Source organism: Neomonachus schauinslandi, chromosome 12 (genome assembly GCF_002201575.2).
Source record: "Neomonachus schauinslandi chromosome 12, ASM220157v2, whole genome shotgun sequence".
Lineage (NCBI taxonomy): Eukaryota > Metazoa > Chordata > Mammalia > Carnivora > Phocidae > Neomonachus > Neomonachus schauinslandi.
Window position 1 is genome coordinate 21266136 of NC_058414.1, and position 26844 is coordinate 21292979.

Below are 26844 nucleotides of genomic sequence, written 5' to 3' on the forward strand. Positions count from 1 at the left end.
TCTTTCTTTCTTTCTTTCTTTCTTTCTTTCTTTCTTTCTTTCTTTCTCTCTCTCTCTCTCTCTCTCTCTCTCTCTCTCTTTCTTTCTTTCTTTCTTTCTTAAGATTTTATTTATTTATTAGAGAGAGCGCGCGTGCACAAGCAGGGGGAGTGGCAGGCAGAGAGAGAAGAGCAGACTCCCCACCGAGCAAGGAGCCCGATTCGGGACTCGATCCCAGGACCTTGAGATCATGACCTGAGCCAAAGGCAGACGCTTAATGGACTGAGCCACCCAGGCATCCCGGGGATTTCATTTCTTAGGGCAGGAAAATTCAGGACAAAGATGCTTTCAAGAATAACAAGTAACGCTGAAAGGACAAAGTAGCTCCCAACGACCAATATGGGACAAACGAACATCAAATATTGTGACAGCATCATCACTGATGCAACATTGCGTTTGTTTAAGACCCTGAGTCTGTCAGCACCTTTTTCATGAACCATGTTCTCTGGTCTCCACGCCCGCGGGAAATGAAGCTCTCTGGTGTAGAGGGAGCCATACAGGGATTAGACTATTTGCTCCCTTCTCCATTCTTACTTCAGGTTTTCGTTTGTTTAACCACAAAGTTCGTGAAAAATCATTTTTAAAAAGCAATTTGGGAAATACATGAGCTGACAGTTTATTGGTTAAAAACCAAAAGGTTGCTTCTCTGGCTTGCTGCATCCTAAATAGGGACGCATCCCATTTGGAACCCGCTTATTTCGAGTTCAGAGCTGACTGTGAACAGCAAAAGGCTCATTTTCGACTTTCCTAGACATTGCTTAGAAAGGAAAGAACAGACTCTTCTACCTCTCGTGCAGATAAACCTAACATTTGATGTCATAGATCGCCTGTTTATAAGTTTTAGCTGCTACTGTTCATGAGAAACTCCTATGGGAATAAAATGAAAAGGAATAAAACTTCAAAGAATGAAAGCCTAAAATGATTGTTTATAGTCAACAGATTTAAAGTGAAGTAGGAAGAACCTACCCTGGTCCCTCCACTCGAGCTCTGGGTCCCATTACCTCCCACCTGCTCAGCAAATGCGCTCGACCAGTTCTTCCTATCTGCTGTGTACTGTCATCTTTTCTCTTGCCTTGTAAGTGTTCAAGCACACTGGAGTCTCTACCATCTTCAAAAATAATATTCCCTAAATCCTGCTACCCCTTCTAGCTGCTGCCTCTCTCATGGCTTCAAATGCCCACCACAGTCTTTAAAACTTCCATATTTATTCATGTCCCATTCTGACCTCTCTTCTAAGCCCCAGATCTCTCAGTTGACATGTCCAAAACAACCCTCACCATCTCCCTTTCAAAGCCCCACCTAAACCACTACACCTCAGTAAACGGCACCACTATTCACCCATTTGCTTATGCCAGAAACCTGAGAACCATTCCTTTCCAGCTAACTGACAGCAAGGCTTCTCAGTTCTATCTCTAAACGCATCTCAAACCCGTCTAGTTACCATCTCTGACACCCATCCTAGTTCAAGCCATCCTGCACCCAAATGTAGGACTACAACCTCACCCTAACTGCTCATCTCCCCACTTTTTCTCTTGCCTCCTCCAATCCATTCTTCACATGGCAGCCAGCGATCTTTCAAATACACATCTAATCACATCACTGCTTGCTTAAAACACTTCAGTGAAGGAGCATCCAGGGGTGCCATGTGAAAAGTTGTTGGGGAATGGGGCATTCACACCATGCCAAAGTAATACTTCACAGTTTACTCATGCAAAGATTAAAATGTACCTTTTTAAGGGAGATTGACAGTGGTTACCATGTAACTGAATGACCAAACTTGGCATCACAAATAGTAGAACATCCTGATCTGGTGCACGTAAATTTCACAATATCACCCCATGAAGTGTTCTTACGAAAAAATTTTAACCTATGCGTAATGGTGTCTTTCAGTCTAACTACCAATTTTCAGAGAATGTGGAGGATAGAGGAAGAAGTTAAACACTTCCACAAGGAAACAATTAGACAAATCCAGAATGTAGGACATTCCACAAGGTAACAAAATATCAATGTTGTGAAAGAAAAACAAAAGGGGTAGAGGGTAGAGGGAGGGAAGTGATCTACATTAAAGCAGATGACAAAGACATAATAACCAGAAATAATACATAAGTCTTGATGGCATCCTGACTTTAAAAGTTATACACATGCATACATTTATTCATTGATATACATACACACATATGTAACACATATGCATACACATACACATAGAGAATATACACATAATAGGACTTTTTTGAAATCATTATAGAAATTTGAATATGAAATAGTTATTATTAGTGTGATTAATTTCTTTCAGTGATAATGGAACTGAGGTTATGTAAAAGAGCGTCCTTGACCTAAGGAGATACATGCTGTTATTTAGTGGTAAAGTGTGAGGATGTCTGCAACTTACTTTTGAATGGTTTAGTCAAAAGGAAGAATGTGGTACCTATGCATGGGGAGAATGATCAAGCAAATATTGTAAATGACACAATTAAGTAAAAGGTACATGAATGTTCATTCTGTTCTTGAACTTTTCTGTAATGCTTGAACATTCTAAAAACTAAAAAAAAAAAAAACCTTTAATGACCTTAGAACTCTGAGAATAAAATATAAAATTTTTCATGGTATGCAAGGCCCTACATTACCTGACTCAAGCCTACTCTTCAGCTCTCACCCATGGTGTTCTCCGGCTTGCTCACTCTACTTCAGTCACACTGTTCTTAGTTCATAAACACCCTACTACAAGTCTCAAGTGAAATATCATTTCCTTCCCTAAACTCTCAAAACTGGTTTATGGAGGGACTTTATGCCTGAAATTGGAAAAAATGGGATGGATAATGGAGTGAGATAGCAAGGGGGACAATTTTCAGGACTAAGACAGAATGGGGACACAATGTCCTGGAGGGTAAGACCAACAGGGATAAACTAGCTGAACTAGAACATATCTGAAGATACTAGCGTCTACCATTAAGCCTCCATTATATACTCTCATAACTTCCTAATTCCTACAATTTATCAAGATTCTTTTGAAGTACTATGTGTGCACTTATTTAATGTCTAAACTCCAAACAATAACCTCTGTACTAATAAAAATTAGGTCCATTTTGCTCCTCATTGTTATCTCCAATACATAGCACACAGTAAGTCTCCATAAACGTTGGCTTAGTGAATACCACATAATTTGGCTTTAAAGGAATACAGTTTTACTCCAAGTGCTACTTAACTTAGTGGTAACTGTCCACTCAAGCTAGGGTATTTAAAAAGGCTATTAGATTTAGTTATTAGAGTTGACTGTGTAGACAATTACGTACACTAATAACTTTATGTCAAGCTTTGATTGTTAGTAAGTTATAGAATGGTTCTTAGAGAAGCTAGGTACATAGGTTTAGAACCAAATATATCAGTAAGCCTGACACAAAAAGCATCCCCGTAATTGGATGCCATTTGTTAAAAGATGGAGCAGGTGAAAATGTAGATCAATTACATATGAATCTATCCCCTCTATTAAAAAATACAAATAACTATTAGAACAATAACCTTGTTGACTGTGGCTTCTTTCATACAAAGAGACAATATATAAAATTGCAGTGGAGAAGATAATTTGGTACATAAATATCCATCTGATCACTTAAGTAAGACTGTGGCTCTATTATATTTTAAGGATCCATATGGCTAAGGAAATGACTAAATTTTTTATAGAACTCAAGTATAGTTGAATAAATTGATAAATACAATCCTGGTTCTACCTGTATGGTTGGTAAAAACGCACAGGGTCAGGTGTTTGGATAAGTTCTCTTCGTCTTGAAGATCATCACATCCAAAGTTTACAAGTCTAAGGACATAAAGGATAAGAAACTGAATGCATTTAAAAATTAGTTCCCTCTTTCACTTAATGCAGTGAGCATTGCATAATCGACTGTGTCATACACTTGAAACTAATATAATACTGTATGTCAACTACACTTTAATAAGCAGAATTTTTTAAAATAAAAAATAAAGTTCCTTTATAAAGGATAGTAACCACTATAACATACCCACAGAAGTAGAGACTTGTCCCTGAGAAATTTAAGATGTTTTAATTTTTGTTTAAAAGTTCTATAAAACTAATAAATAATACATAAATGGCATGGCCCTGGCAATAGAGGGAAAAAAATAAAAACAGAAGCTGAAAGTAATAAAATTTTTTTTCTAAAGTAGAGTACTGCATATACAGTTTCAAAGTAAGAACTGAGTGTTCATACGTGATGAAATAAAGCTACTGAAACATAGAACAGTTTAGGATTATCATTATTCTAATTCAAGAAGACTTTCATTTCTTCTGTGCACTAGTGGGTTTGTGTCTATTTTTTCAAAAATGTTCATGTTTTTACTCTACGTAAAATAGTCTGGGGAAGAAAAGCTCACCTTTGTAAAGGTGTAAAAAGGAAAACAAATAGTAATGCAACAGACAGCTGAGCCACACGTGGATTGACTGCAAACCCCTTCTCTTTGGTGGCAACAAGAGAAGGGGTTTGATGTTTGATTCTAAATGTAGCTCTGATTCATCAAATCCTTTTATTGAATCACAGGGAGAAGAGCACTTCCACGGATCAAAATAAACTGAAACATCCTATAGGAATAAATGGCTACGAAAATCAATACGATTGACTTTACATGAAAAACCCTGTGTTCGTGCTTGATAAGTTGTTTATATTGCCTATGGAGGACAGAAATATCAAAAGTCACACACACACAAACACAGAATATTGAATTGTCCTTATATCTGCATACCATAAATTAGGTATAAATACAATCATTCTGCCCACGAGTGTCTATAAGAATTAGCAGTAATCAATGAGTAACTTACTTAAATCCTGAGTCACTTAATGTTATATCCAAGGGTGCTTCAAACTGTCAAAAAATCATGAGAAAACAAACCAAAAAATGACATTAATTTAGCAATGACAGTTCTGAAACCCAGAGCAAGTCTGACAATGCTGTGCTTGCCTATTGATGAAGAGCCCTTTTAACCATCATTTTCTTCAGACATTATCCCCCAGATCCACAGCACAGAAAGTCCATTGGGAATATTCTAGAGTTTACACACAATCACAGGCTTGGTGTATATTTATTTCTTAAAGGGCTAATACTTGACAAACTGCCTCAGATTTGAATATCATAAATGGGTTGTATAATACGCCAGTCAGTAGGGGTAGACTTTTTACAAGATACAGATGACCACGCACAGAGGGAAGGACTGGATGTCTTTAGAAGGAGAATGAGTGAGTTGTTTTTTTTTTTTTTTAAAAAGGGCAGGAGGAATAAATGAAATTCTTGTAATGGTATGATATCAAACTATATTAGACACCATACTAATCCTAGTGAAGAATAACTTTCTCTTCATCACAGGTAAAGATATTTAGGATTCCTCACTACAAGACTAGCATTCCAAATGGCTTTGCCAGGAGTGATGCTAGATTTTTACTAATTAGACTATACACTCTCATTGACGTTTTACCCTACACTCAAATCCACCATCCTCACAAGTCTTTTTGGCTCAAATGACTTGTAACCACTTAAAGCTGTCTACTATAGACCATACCTATTACCTTCTACAAATCCTCACTCATATGCTTGTGTCTTTAATGAGAGGCATTCAGTTAGCAGAAATTTCCTGTGTGCTCTTCGAATCACCTACGTTAATTGTATTTGTTATAGGGTTGAAGCCTTGAGATGACAAGCTCTATGTTACTTGCTCATGCAAGTGATGAACACGAGAATGCTAAAATGCTGTTTCTGGTAACAGCTCTCTTTAAAAGGAGGCCATGTGTTATAAAATTTCCTATAGCCCAATCATTCTCCGGACTTACCATTAAGTTAAACTTCTCATCAGCAGAAAACTGGATGCATTTTAAGACACTCCTTGATTTCTAAAAGAGAAAACAGAATAAATGACAAATTACAAAAAAGAAAAAAATCAACAAAGGGGCACGTGACTGGCTCAGGTGGTGGAGTGTGCAACTCTTGATCTTGGGGTTGTGAGTTTGAACCTCACGTTGCGTATAGAGATGACTTAAAAAAAATAAAATCTTTAAAAAAAGATCAACAGGGGAGCCTGGGTGGCTCAGTCAGTTGAGCGTCCGACTCTCGGTTTCAGCTCAGGTCATGATCTCGGGGTCATGGGATCAAGCCCAGAGTCGGGCTCTGTGCTCAGTGCAGAGTCTTCTAGAGGTTCTCTCTCTCCCTCTGCCCCTCCCTCGCTGATGTGCATGCACGCACATGCTCTCTCTCTAAATAAATATTTTTTTTATATTTATTTATTCATGAGAGTCAGAGAGAGAGATAGGGAGAGGCAGCGGCAGAGGGAGAAGCAGGCTCCCTGCCTAGCAGGGAGCCCAATGTGGGACTCAATCCCAGGACTCTGGGATCGTGACCTGAGCCGAAGGCAGACGCTCAACCATCTGAGCCACCCAGGCGCCCCTAAATAAAATATTTTTTAAAAAAGATTTTATTTATTTATTTGACAGAGCGAGTGAGCACAAACAGGGGGAGTGGCAGCCAGAGGGAGAAGCAGGCTCCCTGCTGAGCAGGGAGCCTGATGCTGGGCTCCATCCCAGCACCCTGGGATCATGACCTGAGCCAAAGGCAGACGGTTAACCGACTGAGCCACCCAGGTGCCCCAAATAAAATCTTTAAAAAACAATAAAAATAAAAGATCAACAAAAACATTAGTAAAAAAGAAAGAGAGAAAAGGAAGCAACCACGAGGCAAACAGTAATGAAAATATTTCATATTTTTAATAAACTTTCATTGATTGTCCCCATCAATGAAAATGCAGTGATTAATAAATTATAATAATGGTAATGTCAAAACTAAGTTGTACAGGTAAAAAGGAGGCCAGTGGACTAGTTTTTACCTTCAGGTCAATGTAGTATAATCTCTGCTCTGACATATCCCATTGAGCCCAAACAAAATCCTCAGCTACTCTCTCTCTTGGGAGATGGCCAGAGTCTTTAAGTACCTAAAGAGCCAAAGAGATTTTAGAGATAAGCAACTATTTTAAAGGAGAATATTTCTGGATTTATTATTTTGCCTATTCTATCTTCATAATATATATAAATATTTCCACAGTTTATTTTTAGCATTCCCCTACCCCTGACACATACACATGGAAAGTCTTTCCAGAAAAGATTTAAGGCATTATTTAATTACTTGCTCTTTCCAAACACTCTATAAAGAACTATATTATTCTTATCCCTAATTAGCCAGACAGGATGGGGCTGTTGAAGGCAAGACCACACCTACCACAAATCAACACCAGGGCCAACAGAAGATTCAAAGCTTCCCATTCTGTACATGACCCACTCAGGTATCTGCAGACAAAAGGGCTTCACCACCAAAGATAGCAGCTGTGACGCCAAGGAAAAAACTCAGGCCTGGGGGTAGGGGAGCACTGACCCCCAGATCTGCCATAAGCTATTCATGTGTCTTTGGTCATGCTTCTTACCTTTAGGTCTTCCACAATGAGTATGGTGATACTGCCCATCCTTCAAAACCCAACTTAGGCATTGCCTCCTGTATGAAGCCCTCCCTCACCTCCTCTCAAGGCACAGCTCCCCACCTCTGTATTCCTGTGGTACTCTGGCATACTTAACTAATGTTATAAGTCTACCCCGATGAGTATGCACTCTCCTACAACACCTTTATATTCTCAACTTTTGTTCTCAATAAGATTCTAAACTTTGGGCAACACATCTTGTTTCCATTTTTCTGAAATTTGTTAAATTAGAACAGATTTGGGGACTCTCAGATAAAGGTATATACTGACAAAAACATGATCATCAGAGTGTGGCAACCCAGATTCACATCTCAATTTTTTCCCTCTCTAGAGTTCCCTCACCTCTGTGAGCCTTGCTTGTTGCACTGTCTGTAAACATGGGGATAATTTTAACACTGCCTACCTACCACAGGATGTTGTTATGAATGCATGGAACCGCACACTGCCTTAAGAAGCTGTCATCTAAGCCCTTAAGAAGAAGAGTAGTGGGGGTGCTTGGGGGGCTCCATAGGCATCCGACTCTTGGTTTCAGCTCAGGTCATGATCTCAGGGTCCTGGGATCAACTCACGCACCTGCTCTGTGCTCAGTGGGGAGTCTGCTTGAGGATTTCTCTCCCCCTCCCTCTGCTCCTCCCTCGCATGTGTGTGCTCTTTCAAATAAATACATAAATCTTAAAAAAAAAAAAAAAGGAGGAGGAGGACAGCAATACTTCAGAGAAGGGCAGGCAAGGATGACGGTATGCTGACGCTACTCTGTGTTGGCTGCTGACAGGTGGCCACACTCTGCAGTATCTCCATGGCTCCCAGCCCCTCTTCTAACCAGCCAGTCCTCTGTCTATACCCATTCCTGGGCTTGTTTATTTCACTGACCCTGAAATGTTTATGGGACTCTCTCCTCTAAATCCACATTGCTGGCTTTGGGATTCTGCCTTCATTCTTCCTCTCTAGTCTGACTCTTTTCCGACCCCTGGCCCTGTTCGTACCCCACCATCTGTGCCCTGCCATCATGCCACTGGTGGCCCAGAGCTCCAGCCACACACTTTCTAGTCATTTTCCAGCCAGGCATCTTGATTTGAGGCTTTCAATCAGAGATACATAATTAATAAATGCATTTTCCATTTCTATGTTCTTCGCTTAACTTTAAAATTAAAATCTTCAGAGAAGGATTACTTTGATGCCAACTATTTAAATATTAAAGGAAATAATTTTTAATATCAGTAATATATTATGCTCTTACACCAACTGTCAAGAAAAAGGCAACCCAACAGAAAAATAGACAAGGATATAACTAAGCAATTTTCAGAAAAACAAATTCACACAGCCAGTGATATTAACAGAAATACCAATGAAAATAATAATGTTATCAACTTAACACTCATCAAATTGGATTTTTTTTTTTAAAACGGCAAATGCATCTATGACTGGTATGGGTAGAGGGAAAGGGTATTCTTACACATTGCTTGTACAACTGTGAATTGTTACAAGGTTTTTTGGAAAGCAAGCTAGCAAAATCTGTTGAAATATATTAAATGCTATACCTGTCAACCCAATTATCCATCCCTGAGGATTTAGCCTAAAGAAATATGTGTACCAAAAATGTAAAGCTATTTAAAAAAAATTTTTTTGAAATAATTTGTAACACAAAAAAGATGAAAAAAAAAAAGTGGCAATCCAGTGAGTGTCCACCCATGGGAGAATGATTGAAATTGTGTACATCCATACCAGGGACTATTATGTACTTCGAAAAAGAATGAATTGACCTATTCTGGTTGACTTGTAGGTAATGCCACAAAGTTGAATGAGGAAGGAGTGAATAATAAACCCCTGGGTGTGTCAGGGGTGGGGACAGAAAATACATAGGTTCAGAGAAGTGCATGAAAGGAGACATAATAGGTTATAGACAAAAATTAGAGGTGAAAAGGCAAGGAGAAGTGGAATATAAGCAATTAAAAAAAAAAGAAAAAAACTGAACTATATGAATCCCCATACGATCCCATTTATTCTATGTATGTCTAAAAATTAGGGGGAAAAGTTCTATCTCTATTTAAAAACCTATAGGGATAGCCCTGATATATTAAGTAAAAAGCAAAAACAAAAATGGCCAATTAATAATCATATTATGATTCTATTTTGGTAAAAAATGACTGAATCTGCGCATGCGCACCTAACCATGTGTACGTGTGTATGAGCAAGGTAAAGGTGTGGAAAGAGTTCCACAAGGCTGTCATGAGTTATCTCATGAGACTGAGATTGGAGAGTGAGGTCAAGATAAAGGAGATAATTAACTCCTTCATACGTCTAGTATTATTTCACATGTTACAACAGCAAGCCTATAATTTGTAAGACATCAAATAAAGAAAGTGGTCTGTGTCTATAACATAACTATCCTTAACAGTCTCGAAATGTCACGGTGGGGAAAAAACTCCGAAGCCAAAGAGATTTCAAATATTTACCACTCTGTTGCCATCTTCTTGGGTGACCTGGATATGAATTTTCTCAATATCTTTAAAAAAAGAAACAACAGAAAGACAGTTTAACCTTTACGAAAATCATGAGCACTTTTTTACACCTAACAGTGGTGAATCTTTATTTATAAAAGCAATACAGGTTAATCAATTAGCTGGAAAGATAGTATTATCACACACAGAAGTTTCATGATCTAAGTGCAAAACAAAACCCACCTTTCTCCAGACTCCCTCCAAGGTCTACTGCTAATCCAGCATTTACTTTGCCCTTCAATATCAACAATACATGAAGCATTTAGCTCTTCTACTCCCCTGGGTTCCCTCAAATGTTGGCCTTCCCTGCACCATCTTCCCTGCACCAAATAGTCTTATTTGGAGCTAACAGGGGTTCATTGGGCAGAGTTCATCCAAGCACTTCTTGTATGGTCCCATTCTCTCAGTAAGCAATCTAGATTTGGCCATACTTAACCTTCTGCCAGTTTTAGTTACAAAAATGTGAGATAGATAATTGGTCATGAGCATAGACACTGAACACAAACCTAACCCTTTCAGGCCTGTCCTTCCCATTATAAATCAGCAGTCCCATTTTGTAACATGAAAGACGGCTTACTAGATAAGATCTGCCAATGGATTTTGAACTTTCTCTGCCACCCTTCCCACCCAAAAGTGTAAACTTCATTAAGGGATGTCCCATTCTTGTTTGTCTCTACCTGAATTTGACCAAGTATGTGTTTTCAAATTCTACCATCAAATTCTTCTGGCTTCTAATACCTTCCCCTTTTTTGATCTGAGGTGACAGACACCTTAAAGAAAGATGAACTGAAGAAGGCAAAAATGGCCTCCACAACTGTCCTACACTCTACCATGTGACAAAAGTGGAAATCCATGTATGTAGGAGCCCATCATTCCCAGGATGGGGACACAGAGCAGGGCCTAAGGGAACAAGTGGGGGCAGAATGAAAAGCCCTTCCACAGGAGTGCTAGACCTTAAGTGGACATCAAAGGTCAGTTGGACCTTTAGCACTGGTGAGTGGACATCTAGAAGATTCAGTCAAGTCCCATACTTCACTAAGAGATGAACCCTTCATGAAGTTCATATATACCACCTAAAAGATACACTTACATTTCTCTTCTGAAATCAGTAACAGATGGTTCTCTGCAAGAGGGTGACTTTCCACATGGGGGTAGAGAAACTGTAAAAAGGAAATTAATCAAAATCATAAGCAACTACCTTGCTTACACAAATATTTCAAAAGTTTCTGATCACTGTACTACCACATACCATGGAAGATACTGGGAACCATAGAATAGTTTAGGCAAATCACATATACACACATTACAGACAGAAGCAAAGAGGAAAAAGAAACACTTTCAGGGGCTCAGTTTCCCAGGGGGAAGTTGATGGCAGGTCCAACATAATTCATTTCCACAGTAAGGCTAAAGTAGAAGCTATTTCTAGAGATGGTGCTTTCTATTTTAGAATATGTGATTCTGAAGCCAATCAGAAACAATATAAACAACAGCTGTATAAAAGTTCTTCTCCACATGCACCAAAAAAGTGATCAATACACCTGTTGTGCAACTAAACCTCGTATTTAATTTGACAACCAAGTAAACATATGCTCTACTACAGCTTCCAAAGTCCCACATCGAAGAGACAAAGCACAACGTAACATGGGACTTTCCAAGAAAGAACAATGAGTCACAGTGTGGCATGCGGTGGAGGATTTATAAGCCTCAAATAATAGAACGACTGCCACTGGGAAGAAAAGGCTTGATCCACCCCACTCCTCCTTCTCTGTGCTCTCCCATATGTGCCAGCCCACAGGACAAAGCAGCCAGCCAGCAACACAGGCCTGATGCTATGAGCTGTGATAAGGGGTCATGGGATGACTCCCGTGACTTAATTCTTTCATCATCAAAAGGGTAACTATAATTCAGCAGTTAAGTTTTGTAACGTGAAAGCTTACTAGAAAGGATCCACCAGTGAATTTTGGTTTTTCCCTCCAAACTTCAAAGCATGACAAAAGAACATAACCCTTTTATGTCCCTACTTTATAGTCAGCAGCCTCTCTAAAGACTAGGAAAAATTTTGACGAAATATATTACCTGGTGTCCTAACTTTTCATACTGACAAAATGGAAATAGAACTGGTAAATTTTTCAAAAATTGTCTGTTGTCAAGTTTCCTTCTTAGAATCGAAAAACAAAACATTAACTATACACCATTTCTTCACAGCAAAAACTTCAAAATTATAAAAGATAACAATGCAGAATTCAGTTATGAAAATAATGAAGAACTTATTATGTCCTGATTTGTGAAACTGTGCACATCAAACAGGAAACTGTGTGTACTGGGGTCGAGGAGAAGCAAAGCTGAGTGACACCATATGGATAATGGAAGAGCAAATGCTCAGTGCCTCATAATAAGAAGAAATTTCTACAAAAGACAATTCAACCTCCCTTGGGACTACAGAGGTACCAAAGCATGCTTGCTTAGGACTGTGACCTGGAGGAAGGTGCTGACATTCTAAACCTTTGCCTGGTCTTTGTGTGACAGTGAGTAAGAACATGATTTTAAAAATTCCATTTAGGTAGTGGTGGTTTTCCTTTCTATGATGAGGCAGCCCTAGAGCAGAGCCTGGAAGTAAGACTATAGAAAGAGAGGCTTCAAACACAGCTCTACAAAAGCAAAAAATATGCAAGGTTTTGTTTTGTTTTGATTTTGCAGTGTCAGTAGAAATCTATATAGATTACATCATAGTAGGGGAATATTTATCTTCACAAATATGGAGCTAGACTCTGATGATTAATATTCATATTTGGAAGATATGCACTATAGGTGGATATCTGGAACTATTTGGAAGATGCAGGTCATGCTGGTAGGCAATTCTCAAAAGGGACCGGATTGGGATCCAAACCCCACCCACTACTGTCCTGCTGAAGTTCCTCTGTGAAGGCGGTCGAGGCTGCACATACAGACTTGGGGAAATGTACTACCAGAGATCACCATGAATGTTTTGGTAAGAAAAGGCAGACAGATTGCAGGGCAAGACCAAACTCAGTGGACAGCGAATGGCATTTCTGTAAAGGGGAGAGGGTGGGGAAAAGGGAGGTGAGGGTTTGCCCTGGATGGAGGTTTGTGAGATTCTTCCCTCCCCAGAAGAAAAAGCATGAGGAGCAGGGAGCAGGGCTAGGAACAGAGATGGGTCCACAAGACAAGGACAGGTATTACTTCACGTGGGCGGGGACTTTCCCTTTGGCCTATGGAAACAGTCATGCATCATGTACTATTAATTTTTTTAAAAATTGAGATAAAATTTGCGTAACAGAAAAATCACCTTTTTAACTATTTTAAAATATACAATTCAGTAGTTGTTAAAATATTTGCCATGCTGTGCAACCATGTACTTATAAAAACTCTTGCCCTTCCTGTGCTCTAATTCTCTTTAGCTGCCCCAATCCTTCAATAACTTCTCCATTGCCGGACACAGCCCTGGATGGAGATGCTAAGGAAGCCAAAAGAACAGGACAGAAAAGGGAAGTATGGTCTGTCCCAAAGTCACCCCAGTACTGAGGACAGTGTAAACACAGCAGCTTCCCGGGGGAGGGGGAATGCGGCCTAGGAGCTCCGCTTGCCAAGGAGGAGAAGCAGATCGTTCAGGTTACACAAGGAAGTCATGCTCCAGCACTGCATAGTCTACGGATCGCCACAAACACCACGCCCGGAATACTGAAGGGAAATGCAAGGATCTGTATCAACCAGTTAGTACATAACTTTGTTTCGTGTGGGTTCCTATTTAAAGACATCTTGGGGCGCCTGGGTGGCTCAGTCGTTAAGCGTCTGCCTTCAGCTCAGGTCATGAGCCCAGAGTCCTGGGATCGAGCCCCGAGTCAGGTTCCCTGTTCAACGGGAAGCCTGCTTCTCCCTCTCCCAGTCCCCCTGCTTGTGTTCCCTCTCTCGCTGTGTCTCTGTCAAATAAATAAATAAAATCTTTAAAAAAAAAAAAAAAGACACCTTATTTAATATACATTGTCGATCCCTTAGCACTGAACTCATGGTCAACTTGACAGCACCGTAATCTCATGCCTGAATGCAGTTTATCTAACCCACATATTTTCTCGGCCTTCTTGTGCTCAGGGACTGTAGACAGCACTTGAGCGCTCTGTGTGGGGAACATTTGAAATAGTGAAATCACCAAAGAAAAGCCCCCAAATGTGAAGATCATGGCACTAAAGAGATCGTGAAAACGACATCCATTTACAGCGTGAGAGGTGAACCAAGAGGGCAGTGCCACCTTGTTCAGCCTCAGCTGGGTGACAAATTTTTCACCACTGCGCACATGCCTGCAGATGACTGACTATAAAAGCACTGTGAGTATTGACTTTGGTGTTACAAATAGATTTTGGTGAGGAGTACAGTTCACAAGTTCAGAGCGTGCAAGTAATGAAGACAGACTATGTCTGGTCCACCCACACCGTACGCACGGTGCCTCTGTATCCTTTCATGGAGTTGATAAAGTCCGGGATTAAGCCATTTATTTCTATTTACTCTGTCAACTATAGGAGTACATTAAATAAACCATTTTTTAAACTTACCTTAAATGTGTGTTGAGAGTCAGTATCATGTAAAAACATGACATGACTATCAGACAAACCATGATATAATAGAGACAGAGAAGCTAGGTTGAGTTTTGATTTCCATGTTTGCAAAGGACGAGTGGATAATTCCAGCCATACCCATCTACCAGATTGCTCTGAGGATTAAATGTGATAATAGCTGTGAAAACACTTTGTAAGCACCATTGCCTCCAGGTTTCACGCCTTTTGATTAGTGAGATGAATGATAACGTGCTCCGTGCTTACCTGCACCCAAATATAGCTATCCACGGCTTTTAGAACCTTCACGTTGTTAACAGGGTGGATTTCAACCAACAAAGTTAAACACTTTGATCCTACAAAGGAAAGGAGGCTTTTAGTAATGAAGACCAAAATGTCTTTTGTTATCTTCTCCCCTTAAGTTTGAATTTTGAAAATGTAAATACGTTACCTATTGTATTAGCTCTTCCAACAGGAAAAGTAATTTTCTTTTTTTATTTTACTTTATTTTATTTATTTATTTGACAGAGAGAGACACAGCGAGAGAGGGAACACAAGCAGGGGGAGTGGGAGAGGGAGAAGCAGGCTTCCCGCTGAGCGGGGAGACCAATGCGGGGCTTGATCCCAGGATCCCGGGATCATGACCTGAGCCGAAGGCAGACGCTTAACGACTGAGCCACCCAGGTGCCCCAACTTTGACAGTTCTTAAAGCCCACAACAGATGAAGAAAACCTCATGAAGGAGAAATCAATATACATGGAGTGAGGACCAAGTGCCCGCCCATTCCTCGGCACAGCCTCACAGTCCCTCTGGGCTTCTAAATCTAAGCAAACACAACTCAATTCACTGTCACTCCCAATTCTGCAGCACAAGGACCAATATCACTGGTGGGTGAAAATATAAAGATATTTCTGATACATGACCATGACAGCACCTCTGAAGAGGACAGGGGCCTGGCTTCCCTCTGGGATGGTGGTGGAGCTGCGTTGATAAAGACCCACTTAGTTCCTCAGTGTCACATTACAGCAAATGTCATAAAAGATAGCAATGAGGAGGAAGTCCTTGGACACAGGCTAGCACGGGATCACCATAGATATCCAGATTTAGACCAAGAGTTCCCCTCCCCCAAGATGAAACCTCACATACGGAGTTGCCTTAGAGCTGAGTTCTTACAAAGACTAATACTCTCAGGTGCTTTCTCAATGACTTTATTTTGAATAATAATGTACAATTTCAGGACTGCACAGCAGCCAGGAATTGAGTCAATGCCGATTTTTACTATCTAAGAAACCAACCTGACAGCAAATAAAGGCAAATGATGTGGTCTTAACAATTGCAAGCATTGGATATCTCTGTAAACATGCCTTTTAAAGATTACTGAAAAAGCATGACAGTGAGTTACTATGTGGGATCCCAAATATACAAGGACAGAACAAATGAAAATCAAATATTGTTTGGTCAAGGGTACTTGGAACTTAGGATAAAAATCAAAGTGACAGGATCATATGCCAATTCAAAAGGGCTATACTTCTAATAACTGGGACAGAGGTAAAGGTGAGAAGCTTTGGGAATCTGCTTGATAACTAAAAAAAAAAAAAAAGTCTCTAGGAATAAGAAAGACATTGGTGTCAGAGTGCCTGGGTGACTCGGAGGGTTGAGTATCTGACTCTTGATTTCAGGTTAGGTCATGGTCTCAGGGTCGTGAGATTGAGCCCCGCATCAGGCTCCATACTCAGTGGGGAGTCTGCTTGAGATTCTTTCCCCCTCCCTCTCCCTCTTCCTCCCTTCCTCTCCCCACTCACACGTGCTAGTTCTCTCTCTCTCTCTAATAAATAAATAAAATCTTTTTTTAAAAGAAAGACACTGGTGTCAAAGATATTTGAGAAGAAAAATAGAAATACTTCGTGAAACGTGAGAATGAGAAAAAAAGGATTTTCCTTTTATATTATTTTACATTAAGTGTATAAATAAATTAATAATTAAAGTTACTATATTAAGTAGTACAAGCTGACATTTGACTATTTTATGTCTTGACCTAAAAGTTTATATATCCCAAGTTGGGAAAAAAAAAAACCAAAAACTTTTTATGGGACAGGCAGGGCAATCTTCTCCTTAAAGGAGTAAAGAATCACCTCATAGTTAGACTTTGATATTTGATAACCAGCTTTCAGTTAAATTCACTTGACTTTAAAATGGGAGGATTTTTGGGTGCCTGGGTGGCTCAGTCATTGGGCGTCTGCCTTCAGCTCAGGTCATGGTCTCGGGGTCCTGGGACCGAGCCCCGCATCGGGCTCGCTGCTTGGCGGGAAGCCTGCTTCTCCCTATCCCACTTCCCCTCTCTGTCAAATAAACAAAATCTTTAAATAAATAAATAAATAAAATGGGAGGATTTTCAAGGACAGAAGCCATCCTCCTACACTAATTTTTCCTTTTTTGGGGACAGCCCAGGCACCTAACTAATATAATAAGCATAATGATAAGAGTAATCATGTAAACAAGAATTTCTCTCAGTAACATACCATGTGCTTTCATGGTGTAATTCGATGAACTCTGGATTAGGATTCTAGAGACATCGGTTCTAGTTTACACTCTGCTGCTAACCTAATAGACACTCTTCAGAAAGGACAAAGCATTCCTAGCCTTCAGTGCCTTGTTATTTTTTTTTTCAGTGCCTTGTTATTAAAAAAAAAAAAACTAGAGAATCAGATCACTTCTACAATCACTTTCAGTCATGAAATCCCGTGATTCCATGAAGTGCTTAAAGTTGTCTTAAGAAGTTTGAGAATCCATGGGGGCGCCTGGGTGGCTCAGTCCTTAAGCGTCTGCCTTCGGCTCAGGTCATGATCCCAGGGTCCTGGGATTGAGCCCCGCATCGGGCTCCCTGCTCCGCGGGAAGCCTGCTTCTCCCTCTCCCTCTCCCCCTGCTTGTGCTCCCTCTCTCGCTGTGTCTCTCTCTGTCAAAATAAAATAAAAAATAAAAATCTTTAAAAAAAAAAAAAAAAAGAAGTTTGAGAATCCAGGGGCACCTGGGTGGCTCAGTCCGTTAAGCGTCTGCCTTCGGCTCAGGTCATGGTCTGGGGGTCTTGGGATCGAGCTCCGTGTCGGGCTCCCTGCTTGGTGGAGAGCCTGCCTCTCCCTCTCCCTCTGCCCGCTGCTCCCCCTGCTTGTGCTCTCTCTCTCTCTCTAAAGTCTTAAAAAAAAAAAAAGAAGTTCGAGAATCCAGATGTCAGTGGAGCCTGGGAGGGTATCACCACAGGATACGCCACATCTTGTAGATATCACAGAAAGCAGAGACAGCAGGAGCAAAAGTGACAACTTGGACGGATCTTGAGGGCATTGTGCTAAGTGAAATCAGAGAAAGACAAATACCGTATCATCATCTCTCTTACGGATAGATTCCTGGATAGAGAAATAAAAACCCCATGCTCATAGATGCAGAGAACAAATTGGCAGTTACAAGAGGTGGGGGGTGGAGAAAGGGAGAAACAAGTGAACTGGTTTTTTGTTTTGGGGGTTTTTTTTTTTTTAGTTTATATAAATTGAACAAAAATTTTTTTTAAAAAAAGCATAAGGACAGGCATGGCATGGGGAAAGTAGAGAGTCTACAAAAGAATCTAGTCTGATGCAGGTGAAGACACATGTTGTGAATGATGACAAGGTTGGAAGAGTCTAGCAGGGTCTGGTTCTGAAGCAGCTCTCGTTACTGGAGCTCTTGAAACAAACCACAGCTCCATGGAGCCTTGGCAGCACTTAACTACACTAGTGCAGGGGGCCTTGGAAGTCTCAGCGGCCAACACATGTGGCCATCCCCATAGCTGCCCAGGGGGAGGCGCTGTGCTTGAGGCAACTGCAACTCCACAGGGGAGGGTGAAGGGGGCAGTTAGGTCCTTTTCTTCTTCCCTTTCTCTTTTCTTTTTTTTTTTTTAAGTAAGCTCTATGCCCAACATGGGGCTTGAACTCACAACCCTGAGATCAGAAGCTGCATGTTCTACAGAGTGAGCCAGCCAGACAACTTCTCTTTTACTATATCCTAAACAAAACATTAATCTGCCATGGCCACAGCCAAGAAGAGAAGCACTATGGATAAAAACTGTGTTGCAAAGTATGTGGACCAAAGAACCTTATCTTGTTCATATGAAAGATGTTACAGTTTGTCTTACTTGCAACGGAAAAATCTCATTATAAAGCAACAGAGTGTTAAACAATACCTCCAGGCAAACTACATTTTATAATTGAATGGCTTATTAGGTCATTCATGGGCAGATAAAATAAGGTTTTCCAAAATATTTGTTCAAAGGATAAAAGAGCATAATAGAGTCTACGGTTCTTTCTGGTCCCATCATTTCTGAAATCTTAACTGAACAAAGGCCTTGTAGGGTCTCCATGATCTGTCTGTACTTCAGCCCTGTTTTCCTCTGGCCTCCGTTCCTACCACTCTGCCCCTTTTCCTTCAGCCTCATTGACCTCCTCACTGTCCTTATCAGCAAGTCCACCAAGTACACTCTGGCCCCAGGACCTTTGTGCTGGCTGTTGTCACCGTCAGAAATGTGCCTTCCCCACAGCCACGCACTTGCTCCCTCCCTTCTTTCAGATCTCTGTTTAAACACTCCCCTAATAGTGCTTCCTAGGATCATCCCTCAAATAAACTAATTGCACTCAAATGCTTGCCTCAGACTCAGCTTAGGGGGAAAACCCAAACTAAGACAAGAGGGCTGTGGTGTGAGGGAGCAGGGAGTGTGAAACAGGAAGAACACACCAGTAACCGGGACCTTATCAAATTCACGACTACCTTGGAACTTTGAGCAGCATGGAGGACACATCAGAATTATCCACTTCAGGGATGGAAAGGGGAGTATTTATTCTTCAGCTCTTTGGCCCCTCATTGGTCATGGCTTGTCCTAATGGGGATCCTTTCCAGCCACACTTCCGGGTGGCACACATGTAGGCAGTAAATATTTTCCCAAGGGCTCTGGGCAAAAAGCAAGAAGCAGGGCCGAGCAGCTGAGCTAGGGCACGGTCTGTCAAATTATGTCTGTGCAGAGCTGGTTCTTACCGTAGCTGCTGGCCTAAAAGGTTAACTGACAAGACATAAAGTATTAGGAAGCCAATACGATACACCTAACAATGTTCATTCTAATATGTTTAAAGATGTGATCCGATAATCTCACTGGAGGTGCATCAAGCTTTAAAGACTGAGTAAGCAGACCTGAATAGGATTTTTTTTTTTAAGGTTTATTTATCCTAGAGAGAGAGAGAGGAGAAGGGCAGAGGAAGAGGGAGAGCAGCTCACGCAGACTTCCCGCTGAGTGTGGAGCCCGTCGAGAGGCTTGATCTCATGACCCCTAGATCACAACCCGAGCCAAAACCAAGAGTCAGACACTTAACTGACTGAGCCACCCAGATGCTCCCTGAATAGGATTTAATTTAATAAACCTTACAATAAAGTTCGTCTGAAAGTACATTTTATCTTTTTTTAAAGATTTTATTATTTGAGAGAGAGAGAGCATGAGCCGGGGGTGGGGGGTGGGGGGCGGAAGGGCATTGGGAGAGGGAGAAGCAGGCTTCCCTCGGAGCGGGGAGCCTGATGCGGGGCTGGATCCCAGGGCCCTGGATCACGACCTGAGCCAAAGGCAGACGGTTACCCTACTGAGCCACCCAGGTGCCCCTGAAAGTACATTTTATAATGTACGTAATTGCCACTGTTCTGCATGACAATCAGGCATAGATGGTAAACATCATGTAAAGAATATAGGTTCTATTGGGTTTACCAGCAAAATTAAAAATTCCTGAGGCTAAAATGAATTAGGGCCAAAAAGTCCTGAGTAGAATTTCTTAAAAATATTTGAGCCAACATTTAAAAATTAAAATTTTACACAAAGGTTCATATTTTTCTTGGTAAACTGAAAAGCTGGTCCCACTGGGCTTACTGCCCTCCTTTGAAGATGGGACCATGCCCCATGGCGCACCCACACCCACCACTAGTCTCTATAGCTCACCATGAGGGCAACTGCTACACCTTTCTTGTATAACATTTCATCCCCAGCACCATGCAGAGTGCCTGACCCATTGCAGGCACTTATTTGTTGAGTTCTGGACATATGGATGATGTGGAATGTTAAAAAGAAGGAGGGAGCATCGCATAGATAATAAACTATAAAGTGGGCCCTGGCAAATGAGAAATTTTATTTAGAATTGGCGGACTATTCACAGTTCACCCAATGTAAGAAAAAAAAGATATGCTTGGAAGGAATATCAGTCCCTTCCCAGCATTTTTTACACGAGCTTCTGGTCATAGGGTTCTAGTATGTCCTTGGTGTTTATTTGTCTGCAGGTGCTAAATGCCTTTTTAATACTTCTACTATTCACTGTCACATTATATTGTGTACTTTCCTGCTTACTTGAAAAAAAATAATTTAAAAAACGTTTTCATGGGGTGCCTGGGTGGCTCAGTTGGTTAAGCGACTGCCTTCAGCTCAGGTCATGATCTCAGGGTCCTGGAATCGAGCCCCGCATCGGGCTCCCTGCTCGGCAGGAAGCCTGCTTCTCCCTCTGACCCTCCCCCTGCTTGTGTTCCCTCTCTCGTTGTCTCTCTCTCTCTCTGTCAATTAAATAAATAAATAAAATCTTTAAAAGAAACCCAACACTTTTTCATGCTTGACAGGACCTTTGCCTTTTCATTCTGAGATAATTTGTAAAGATGTTTGAAATTTGACTTAGTAGTGAATAAATCTTCATCTTTCAATAGGCACTAAAAAAATATAATGTCATACCTGGTTGAAGCTCATTCTTTCTTCTTTCCTTAGTAAAATGAACTAAACTTGCAGCTAATGGAAAGAGAAAAAAAAATAATCCATTAGCAGATGATCCATGCAGTGGCTGGTTGAAGTTTACCACTTTATACCTGAAATAAGTGAGGGCTCAAAGGGTCTGTCAGTGGATGATTAAGGTAACTCAGAAAGCATTCTTTTTTTGTAAGTAGACTCCACAGAATTTTTATTTCAAAATTAATCTCCCAAGAGCATCTTTTCCCAGAAAACCCTTTTTGTAGAATAGTCAAATACTGCAAAAGTCCAAACTCAACAAATGTAGTTTAGTTCTTGACATGTAGCAATAAAAGAGTTCAACTTACCCAGCAAAGTTCTCTCACTGTTGACAGAGCAACTGACAACGTGCAAGTCTTTCTCAAATGTATAGAGATGCTATTAAAACAAAATTATTTTTTAATTTGGAGTTTTGTGTTAAAAAACAATTTTAGAATTCAAATTCCCAGTTATCATGGTGGTTATCATGGTGGCCAGACATTTTATTAAAGAACCATCAATTAACCAGTTTATCCATACCGAGAAGTTCCAGATTATTTTTTAAGAAAAAAGTTTGCAATTGTAGGCCATAGTTGGCACTGAAGCTTAACCATGAGGCAACTTGGCCTAGTGGTTAAGAGCCTAGACCTTGGAGGCAGGCTAGATGTAGGATTAAATTCTGGTTGTGCCACTTGCTGGCTGTGTGACTTTGGAGAAGTTCTTCTTTTTTTTTTTTAAGATTTTATTTATTTATTTGAGAGAGGAAGAGAGAGCACAAGCAGGCAGAGGGGCAGAGGGAGAGGGAGAAACAGATTCCCCGCTGAGCAGGGAGCCCGACGTGGGGCTCAATCACAAGACCCCAGGATCATGACCTGAGCCGAAGGCAGACGCTTAACCGACTGAGCCACCCAGGCACCCCTGGACAAGTTATTCAATCTTTCTATTCTCCTATCAGTAAAATAAAAATCATAATACCTATTTCATGAAATCCTTAGAAGGATCAACTGAGATGATCCATACAAAGCACTTATTACAATGTCTGCCACCCATAATAAGCACTCAGATGTCAGCTATTATAATTATTGAGAGAAGTAAAGTTTTAATCAAGTTACCTAACTATGATATCATTAATTATGTCTAACAGACTATCACAAGTGCATCTCCTGTAAGGCTCTTATATTCAGAGCCTTGGCACAGTAATCTTCTGTTTTTACTTACTCTTTTAAAAATTTTCTTGCTGTTTGAAATGTTGCAAGATTCCATTTCCTTATTAAATATTAAAGAAAATGAAAATGGTCATGCAGGAGGATTTGATATGCAAATTGAGGAAATGAAGACAATCGTAGTTATATTAGGCAAACTCTTACAATACCCTCAGAAGGTAAGAAAAGATCAAGAGTCTTAGACCTCAGTAGAGAACAGGCTAAGAGAAAAAACATGTAGCAGGAGTATTAGGAAGGTAATTAGTACTTGCACACTTAAAAAAGCACTGAGAACACACTAGAATCCTATGGCCAGAAGTTGGTGAAAAATGTTGAGAAGTCACAAAATGATTGATTAGAAAAAGTGAACTCTGAGTGAATAAGGAGGCTCTAAATTCATGTGAGACATTTTGGTTTCCTTTGACTCTTCTCTGAGGGATTCTGATATACAAGTAAGAAGAATCATGGATGTATACCCTTAACTTTTAGCGTTTTACCCTTTTAATTATAAGATAACACGTGAATAGTCTCAGTGTTTAAAACATGCCAACACCACCAAATAAAAAGTCAAAGCTCTCCGCTACGCTCACCCCGTATGAACTCCTTTCCAAAAGGAAACATGTTTGTAACTGACTCTGTAACCTTCCAGATCTTTTTAAAATGAGTTTTTAACATATATTTATGTTTTCTTGCAAGTTTTTTTTTTTTAAAGATTTTATTTATTTATTTGAGACAGAGAGAATGAGAGAGACAGAGAGCACATGAGAGGGGGGAGGGTCAGAGGACGAAGCAGCCTCCCCGCCGAGCAGGGAGCCCGATGCGGGACTCGATCCCGGGACTCCAGGATCATGACCTGAGCCGAAGGCAGTCGCCCAACCAACTGAGCCACCCAGGCGCCCTCTTGCAAGTTTTTTAAAACATAAATGAAATGTATTATTCTGGCAACTTGCTTATTTTCACATAACAGTATGTTTTGGAGATCCTTCTGTGCCAGTGTACATAGACTTCTTAGCCCCTTCATATTTGTAAGTTGTTTTTACACAGGCACAAAATGTCTCCCTCACCTTTGCACCAAGAGTCAGATAAGACTTGTCACATCAACCAATGTTCTATGTGGGTGGTGTGGGGAAAAAATTAAGAAAAGGAAGCTGGGTTCTATACCTGGATCTTCGAGAAGCAAGGGAAAAGTGAAAGTTAAGGAGAAACGGAACTTGGAGCCAAAGGTCATCATGAGATCCTAAACTTCTGGGAGCACGCAAATCTCAGGAAGGCATTGGACTTCCTACATTCCTACAGAATACTGGATAACTGATTTGAGCCAGTTTTGCTTAAATCTCAAAGGACTAAGAAACTTCAGGTGATGCTTTGGTCCAGGAGTCCTTGCACTTTATTTATTCACTTATTTTTAAAGATGGTAAAAGAAAGAAGGGAGGCAAAGAAAATAAAAACTAAATTTTTAGAAAATGAAATGAGAATCTGTATCTAGAAAAAGGAGGCAGAAAGAAGAAAAAACTCTAAAAGCAATACTAATGAGGAATTTATGATTTATGGTGATTTTTACCTCATTTTGTCTGGTTCGGCAGTCATATAATCCAAAGAAGACATTTCCCTTATCATCCTTAAAAAAAATTAACGAGATATTTATTATGTATCACTGTTTAGGAAGTTAGGATGTTATTAGTCTTAAACCTGCAATAATTCAATAAATATTAGCAATAAGCACTCTAAAGGTAGCGTGTCAGGAAGGGACCAAACCTGTTTCAGCTAGTAATATGGGCTCAAAGAGTGAAATGGATTAAGAGTGTACAGCTTAGTGAGTCTGGGGGACCCTGTCTAGTAGGTAGTAGAGTATAACAAAGGAGCGAATATTTTTGTACTTCCATTTATTTCTTCAAGACAATATATATGATAGAGACTGGGAGTGGCTAAAACAAGTCCATGATATTCCTGTAAATAAAACTTTTTGAATCATACAATTCTTTAAATGCAGCACACTTGTAGAATACAAGTTAAAATAACTTTTTAAAAAGATTTTATTTATGTAAGTAACCTCTACACCCAACCATGGGGCTCAAACTCACAACCCCAAGATCAAGAGTTTCATGCTCCACCGACTGAGCCAGTCAGGTGCCCCAACTTAAAATAACATTTGAGCAAATAAATAAATACAGTAATACATCTGTGCAAAGCAATATGGCCACTGAAATTATTCTTTCATGTTTCTCTACTATAGTGAAGTTATCAGTAAAGTTACATTTTCATTCCTTAGAACACTTAATGTTGAAAACACACATTAAACAATAATGCCTCAGAAGTCTGAGCATACCTAAGTCTAAACAGATGATGTTGAGTAATCACAATTCAATATTTTCTCAAAGATAAAACCTTACATATTAATTAGATTTAAACATCTTTCATTTAGCATTTTTTCCTCTGCAAAATGGAACTGTTCATTTACTCAAAAAATTTGAGCACTGAGTGTCAGACATTGTATACAGTTCTCATTTAAAAAAAAGAAAACATTCCATTAAGACTGAATTTCAATCACCTTATTTAATCTCACAAAATAAAAAAGTCACGTTAAAGGTTCATTACCCCCTCAGTAAGATATAGCACAAAATTCAATTAAAAAAGATTAACATAACATAAAAAAAAAAGAACATAAATGGTTAAAAGAGTAAATTCTATGTTACACATATCTTACCACAATAAAAAAAAGAGAATATAGACATACCTTATAGGTATAAATAATATTTCCATTTCTTTCAACATTTAGTATACGTAAGCTCTCATAATTATTTTCCAAAACACCTAAAATGATAAGATAATGATAGCAAGTTAATATTTAACAGGGAATTTTTTTCTTTTTTTTTAGAGAGAGAGTATGGATATGAGCAGGGGAGAGGGGCAGAGGAAGAGAGAGAGAGAGAATCTCAAGCAGGCTCCACACCCAGCATGGAGCCCAAACCCGGGCTCAATCTCAAGACCCTGAGGTCATGACCTGAGCCAAAATCAAGAGTCGGATGCTTAACTGACTGAGTCACTCAGGTGCCCCAACAGGGACTGCTTAAAAACGTTATCTAATAAATATTAGTGAAAAGCCAAGTAAAAAAGAACACATACTGATGATTCCATTATATAGAGTTTTAAAATAGGCAAACTAATATTTTGTGTAAGAGGTCAGAATAGTAGTGACCCTTAGAGAAGAGGCAAGGACTAGTGACTGGGAGGTATCTCAAGGGAGCCTTCCGAGCTAGTGGTGATGCTGTATGTGTTGGGTCTACTGATATACTCATTTGGCAATAACTCACTGAGCTGTACACTCTTAACCTATATACTTTTCTGTGTGTATGTTATCCTTCAATAAATTTTAAGTATCTGTTAGTTTTTGCCTTATGTATTTTGAAGCTATGTTGTTAAAGGCATAAAAATTGAGAACTGTTATCGCTTCCTGGTGGATTAACCATCAGGAACTCAGTAGAACTGCCTTGTGTCCGAGTGAGTCAATTAAAGCAACAAGATAAAAAAGCAAGTAACAGTCAAGCCTTTTATCACTTGCTGTGACAATATAAGCAAGAGTCCCTAATAAGCACCAGCTTCCCAGTTCATTTTCCCCCATGGAATGACATGCTAGTGGAGGGTCAGGTAGATCAGCGGAGAGGTGGGGAATCGCTCACTGCTGAAGGAGCCCTCAACAAAAAGCTCCTGCAGTGTTGTGGACTCTGTGGCTCAGGGCAGGGAGAGGGAGAAGAGCTACGAGTGGAAAAGTACTAAGTCAAAGTGGAGAAAAAGTATCTTCAAGGTTCCCTCCTTTTCCTACTGAGGTAGTTTCAGCAGACGTACCTAAGGAAAGTCTCTGCTGATGGCTCCTGATAAAGAGGCCCCTGAAGGAAGGCAACTGGGCTGAGAATGCAGCTCTGGAGACAATGAGGTCCGGCCAGAGGGGCCTGAGTCTTGACTACAACTCCCTTCAGGAACTGTGGTGCACTGGCCATGTACCAAGTCTGGTTTGGGGAGGGCAACTTTCCCCCCATGAGGCCTGCCAGGTAAAGCTTTTGCAGTTGCATACGGTTGCACATAAAAAATCACACATGCGTTTTAACCAGGAGGTGGACTAGTTAACCCCTTTTTTTTTTTTTTTTTTAAGATTTTATTTGACAGAGAGAGAGACACAGCGAGAGAGGGAACACAAGCAGGGGGGGAGTGGGAGAGGGAGAAGCA

General features: G+C 40.2%; 1 protein-coding gene across 4 annotated transcripts in view; it reads right to left on the bottom strand.

The window, feature by feature from the left end:
* The window catches only part of LOC110580172 (gamma-secretase activating protein), an 84356-nt gene that overhangs the window by 48226 nt on the left and 9286 nt on the right, over positions 1 to 26844 (bottom strand). For 3 of the 4 annotated variants that reach the window (XM_044920274.1, XM_044920276.1, XM_021689844.1), the window contains exons 2-12: positions 25358 to 25434; positions 24185 to 24241; positions 21751 to 21820; positions 21392 to 21445; positions 14889 to 14977; positions 11147 to 11216; positions 10012 to 10061; positions 6917 to 7021; positions 5871 to 5930; positions 4868 to 4911; positions 3768 to 3853 (exon numbers count right to left, since the gene is read on the bottom strand). In XM_044920274.1, coding sequence (XP_044776209.1) covers positions 3768 to 3853; positions 4868 to 4911; positions 5871 to 5930; positions 6917 to 7021; positions 10012 to 10061; positions 11147 to 11216; positions 14889 to 14977; positions 21392 to 21445; positions 21751 to 21820; positions 24185 to 24241; positions 25358 to 25434 — 762 coding nt within the window. The remainder of the gene's footprint in view (positions 1 to 3767; positions 3854 to 4867; positions 4912 to 5870; positions 5931 to 6916; positions 7022 to 10011; positions 10062 to 11146; positions 11217 to 14888; positions 14978 to 21391; positions 21446 to 21750; positions 21821 to 24184; positions 24242 to 25357; positions 25435 to 26844) is intronic. The other variant, XM_044920275.1, reaches the window with a different exon arrangement.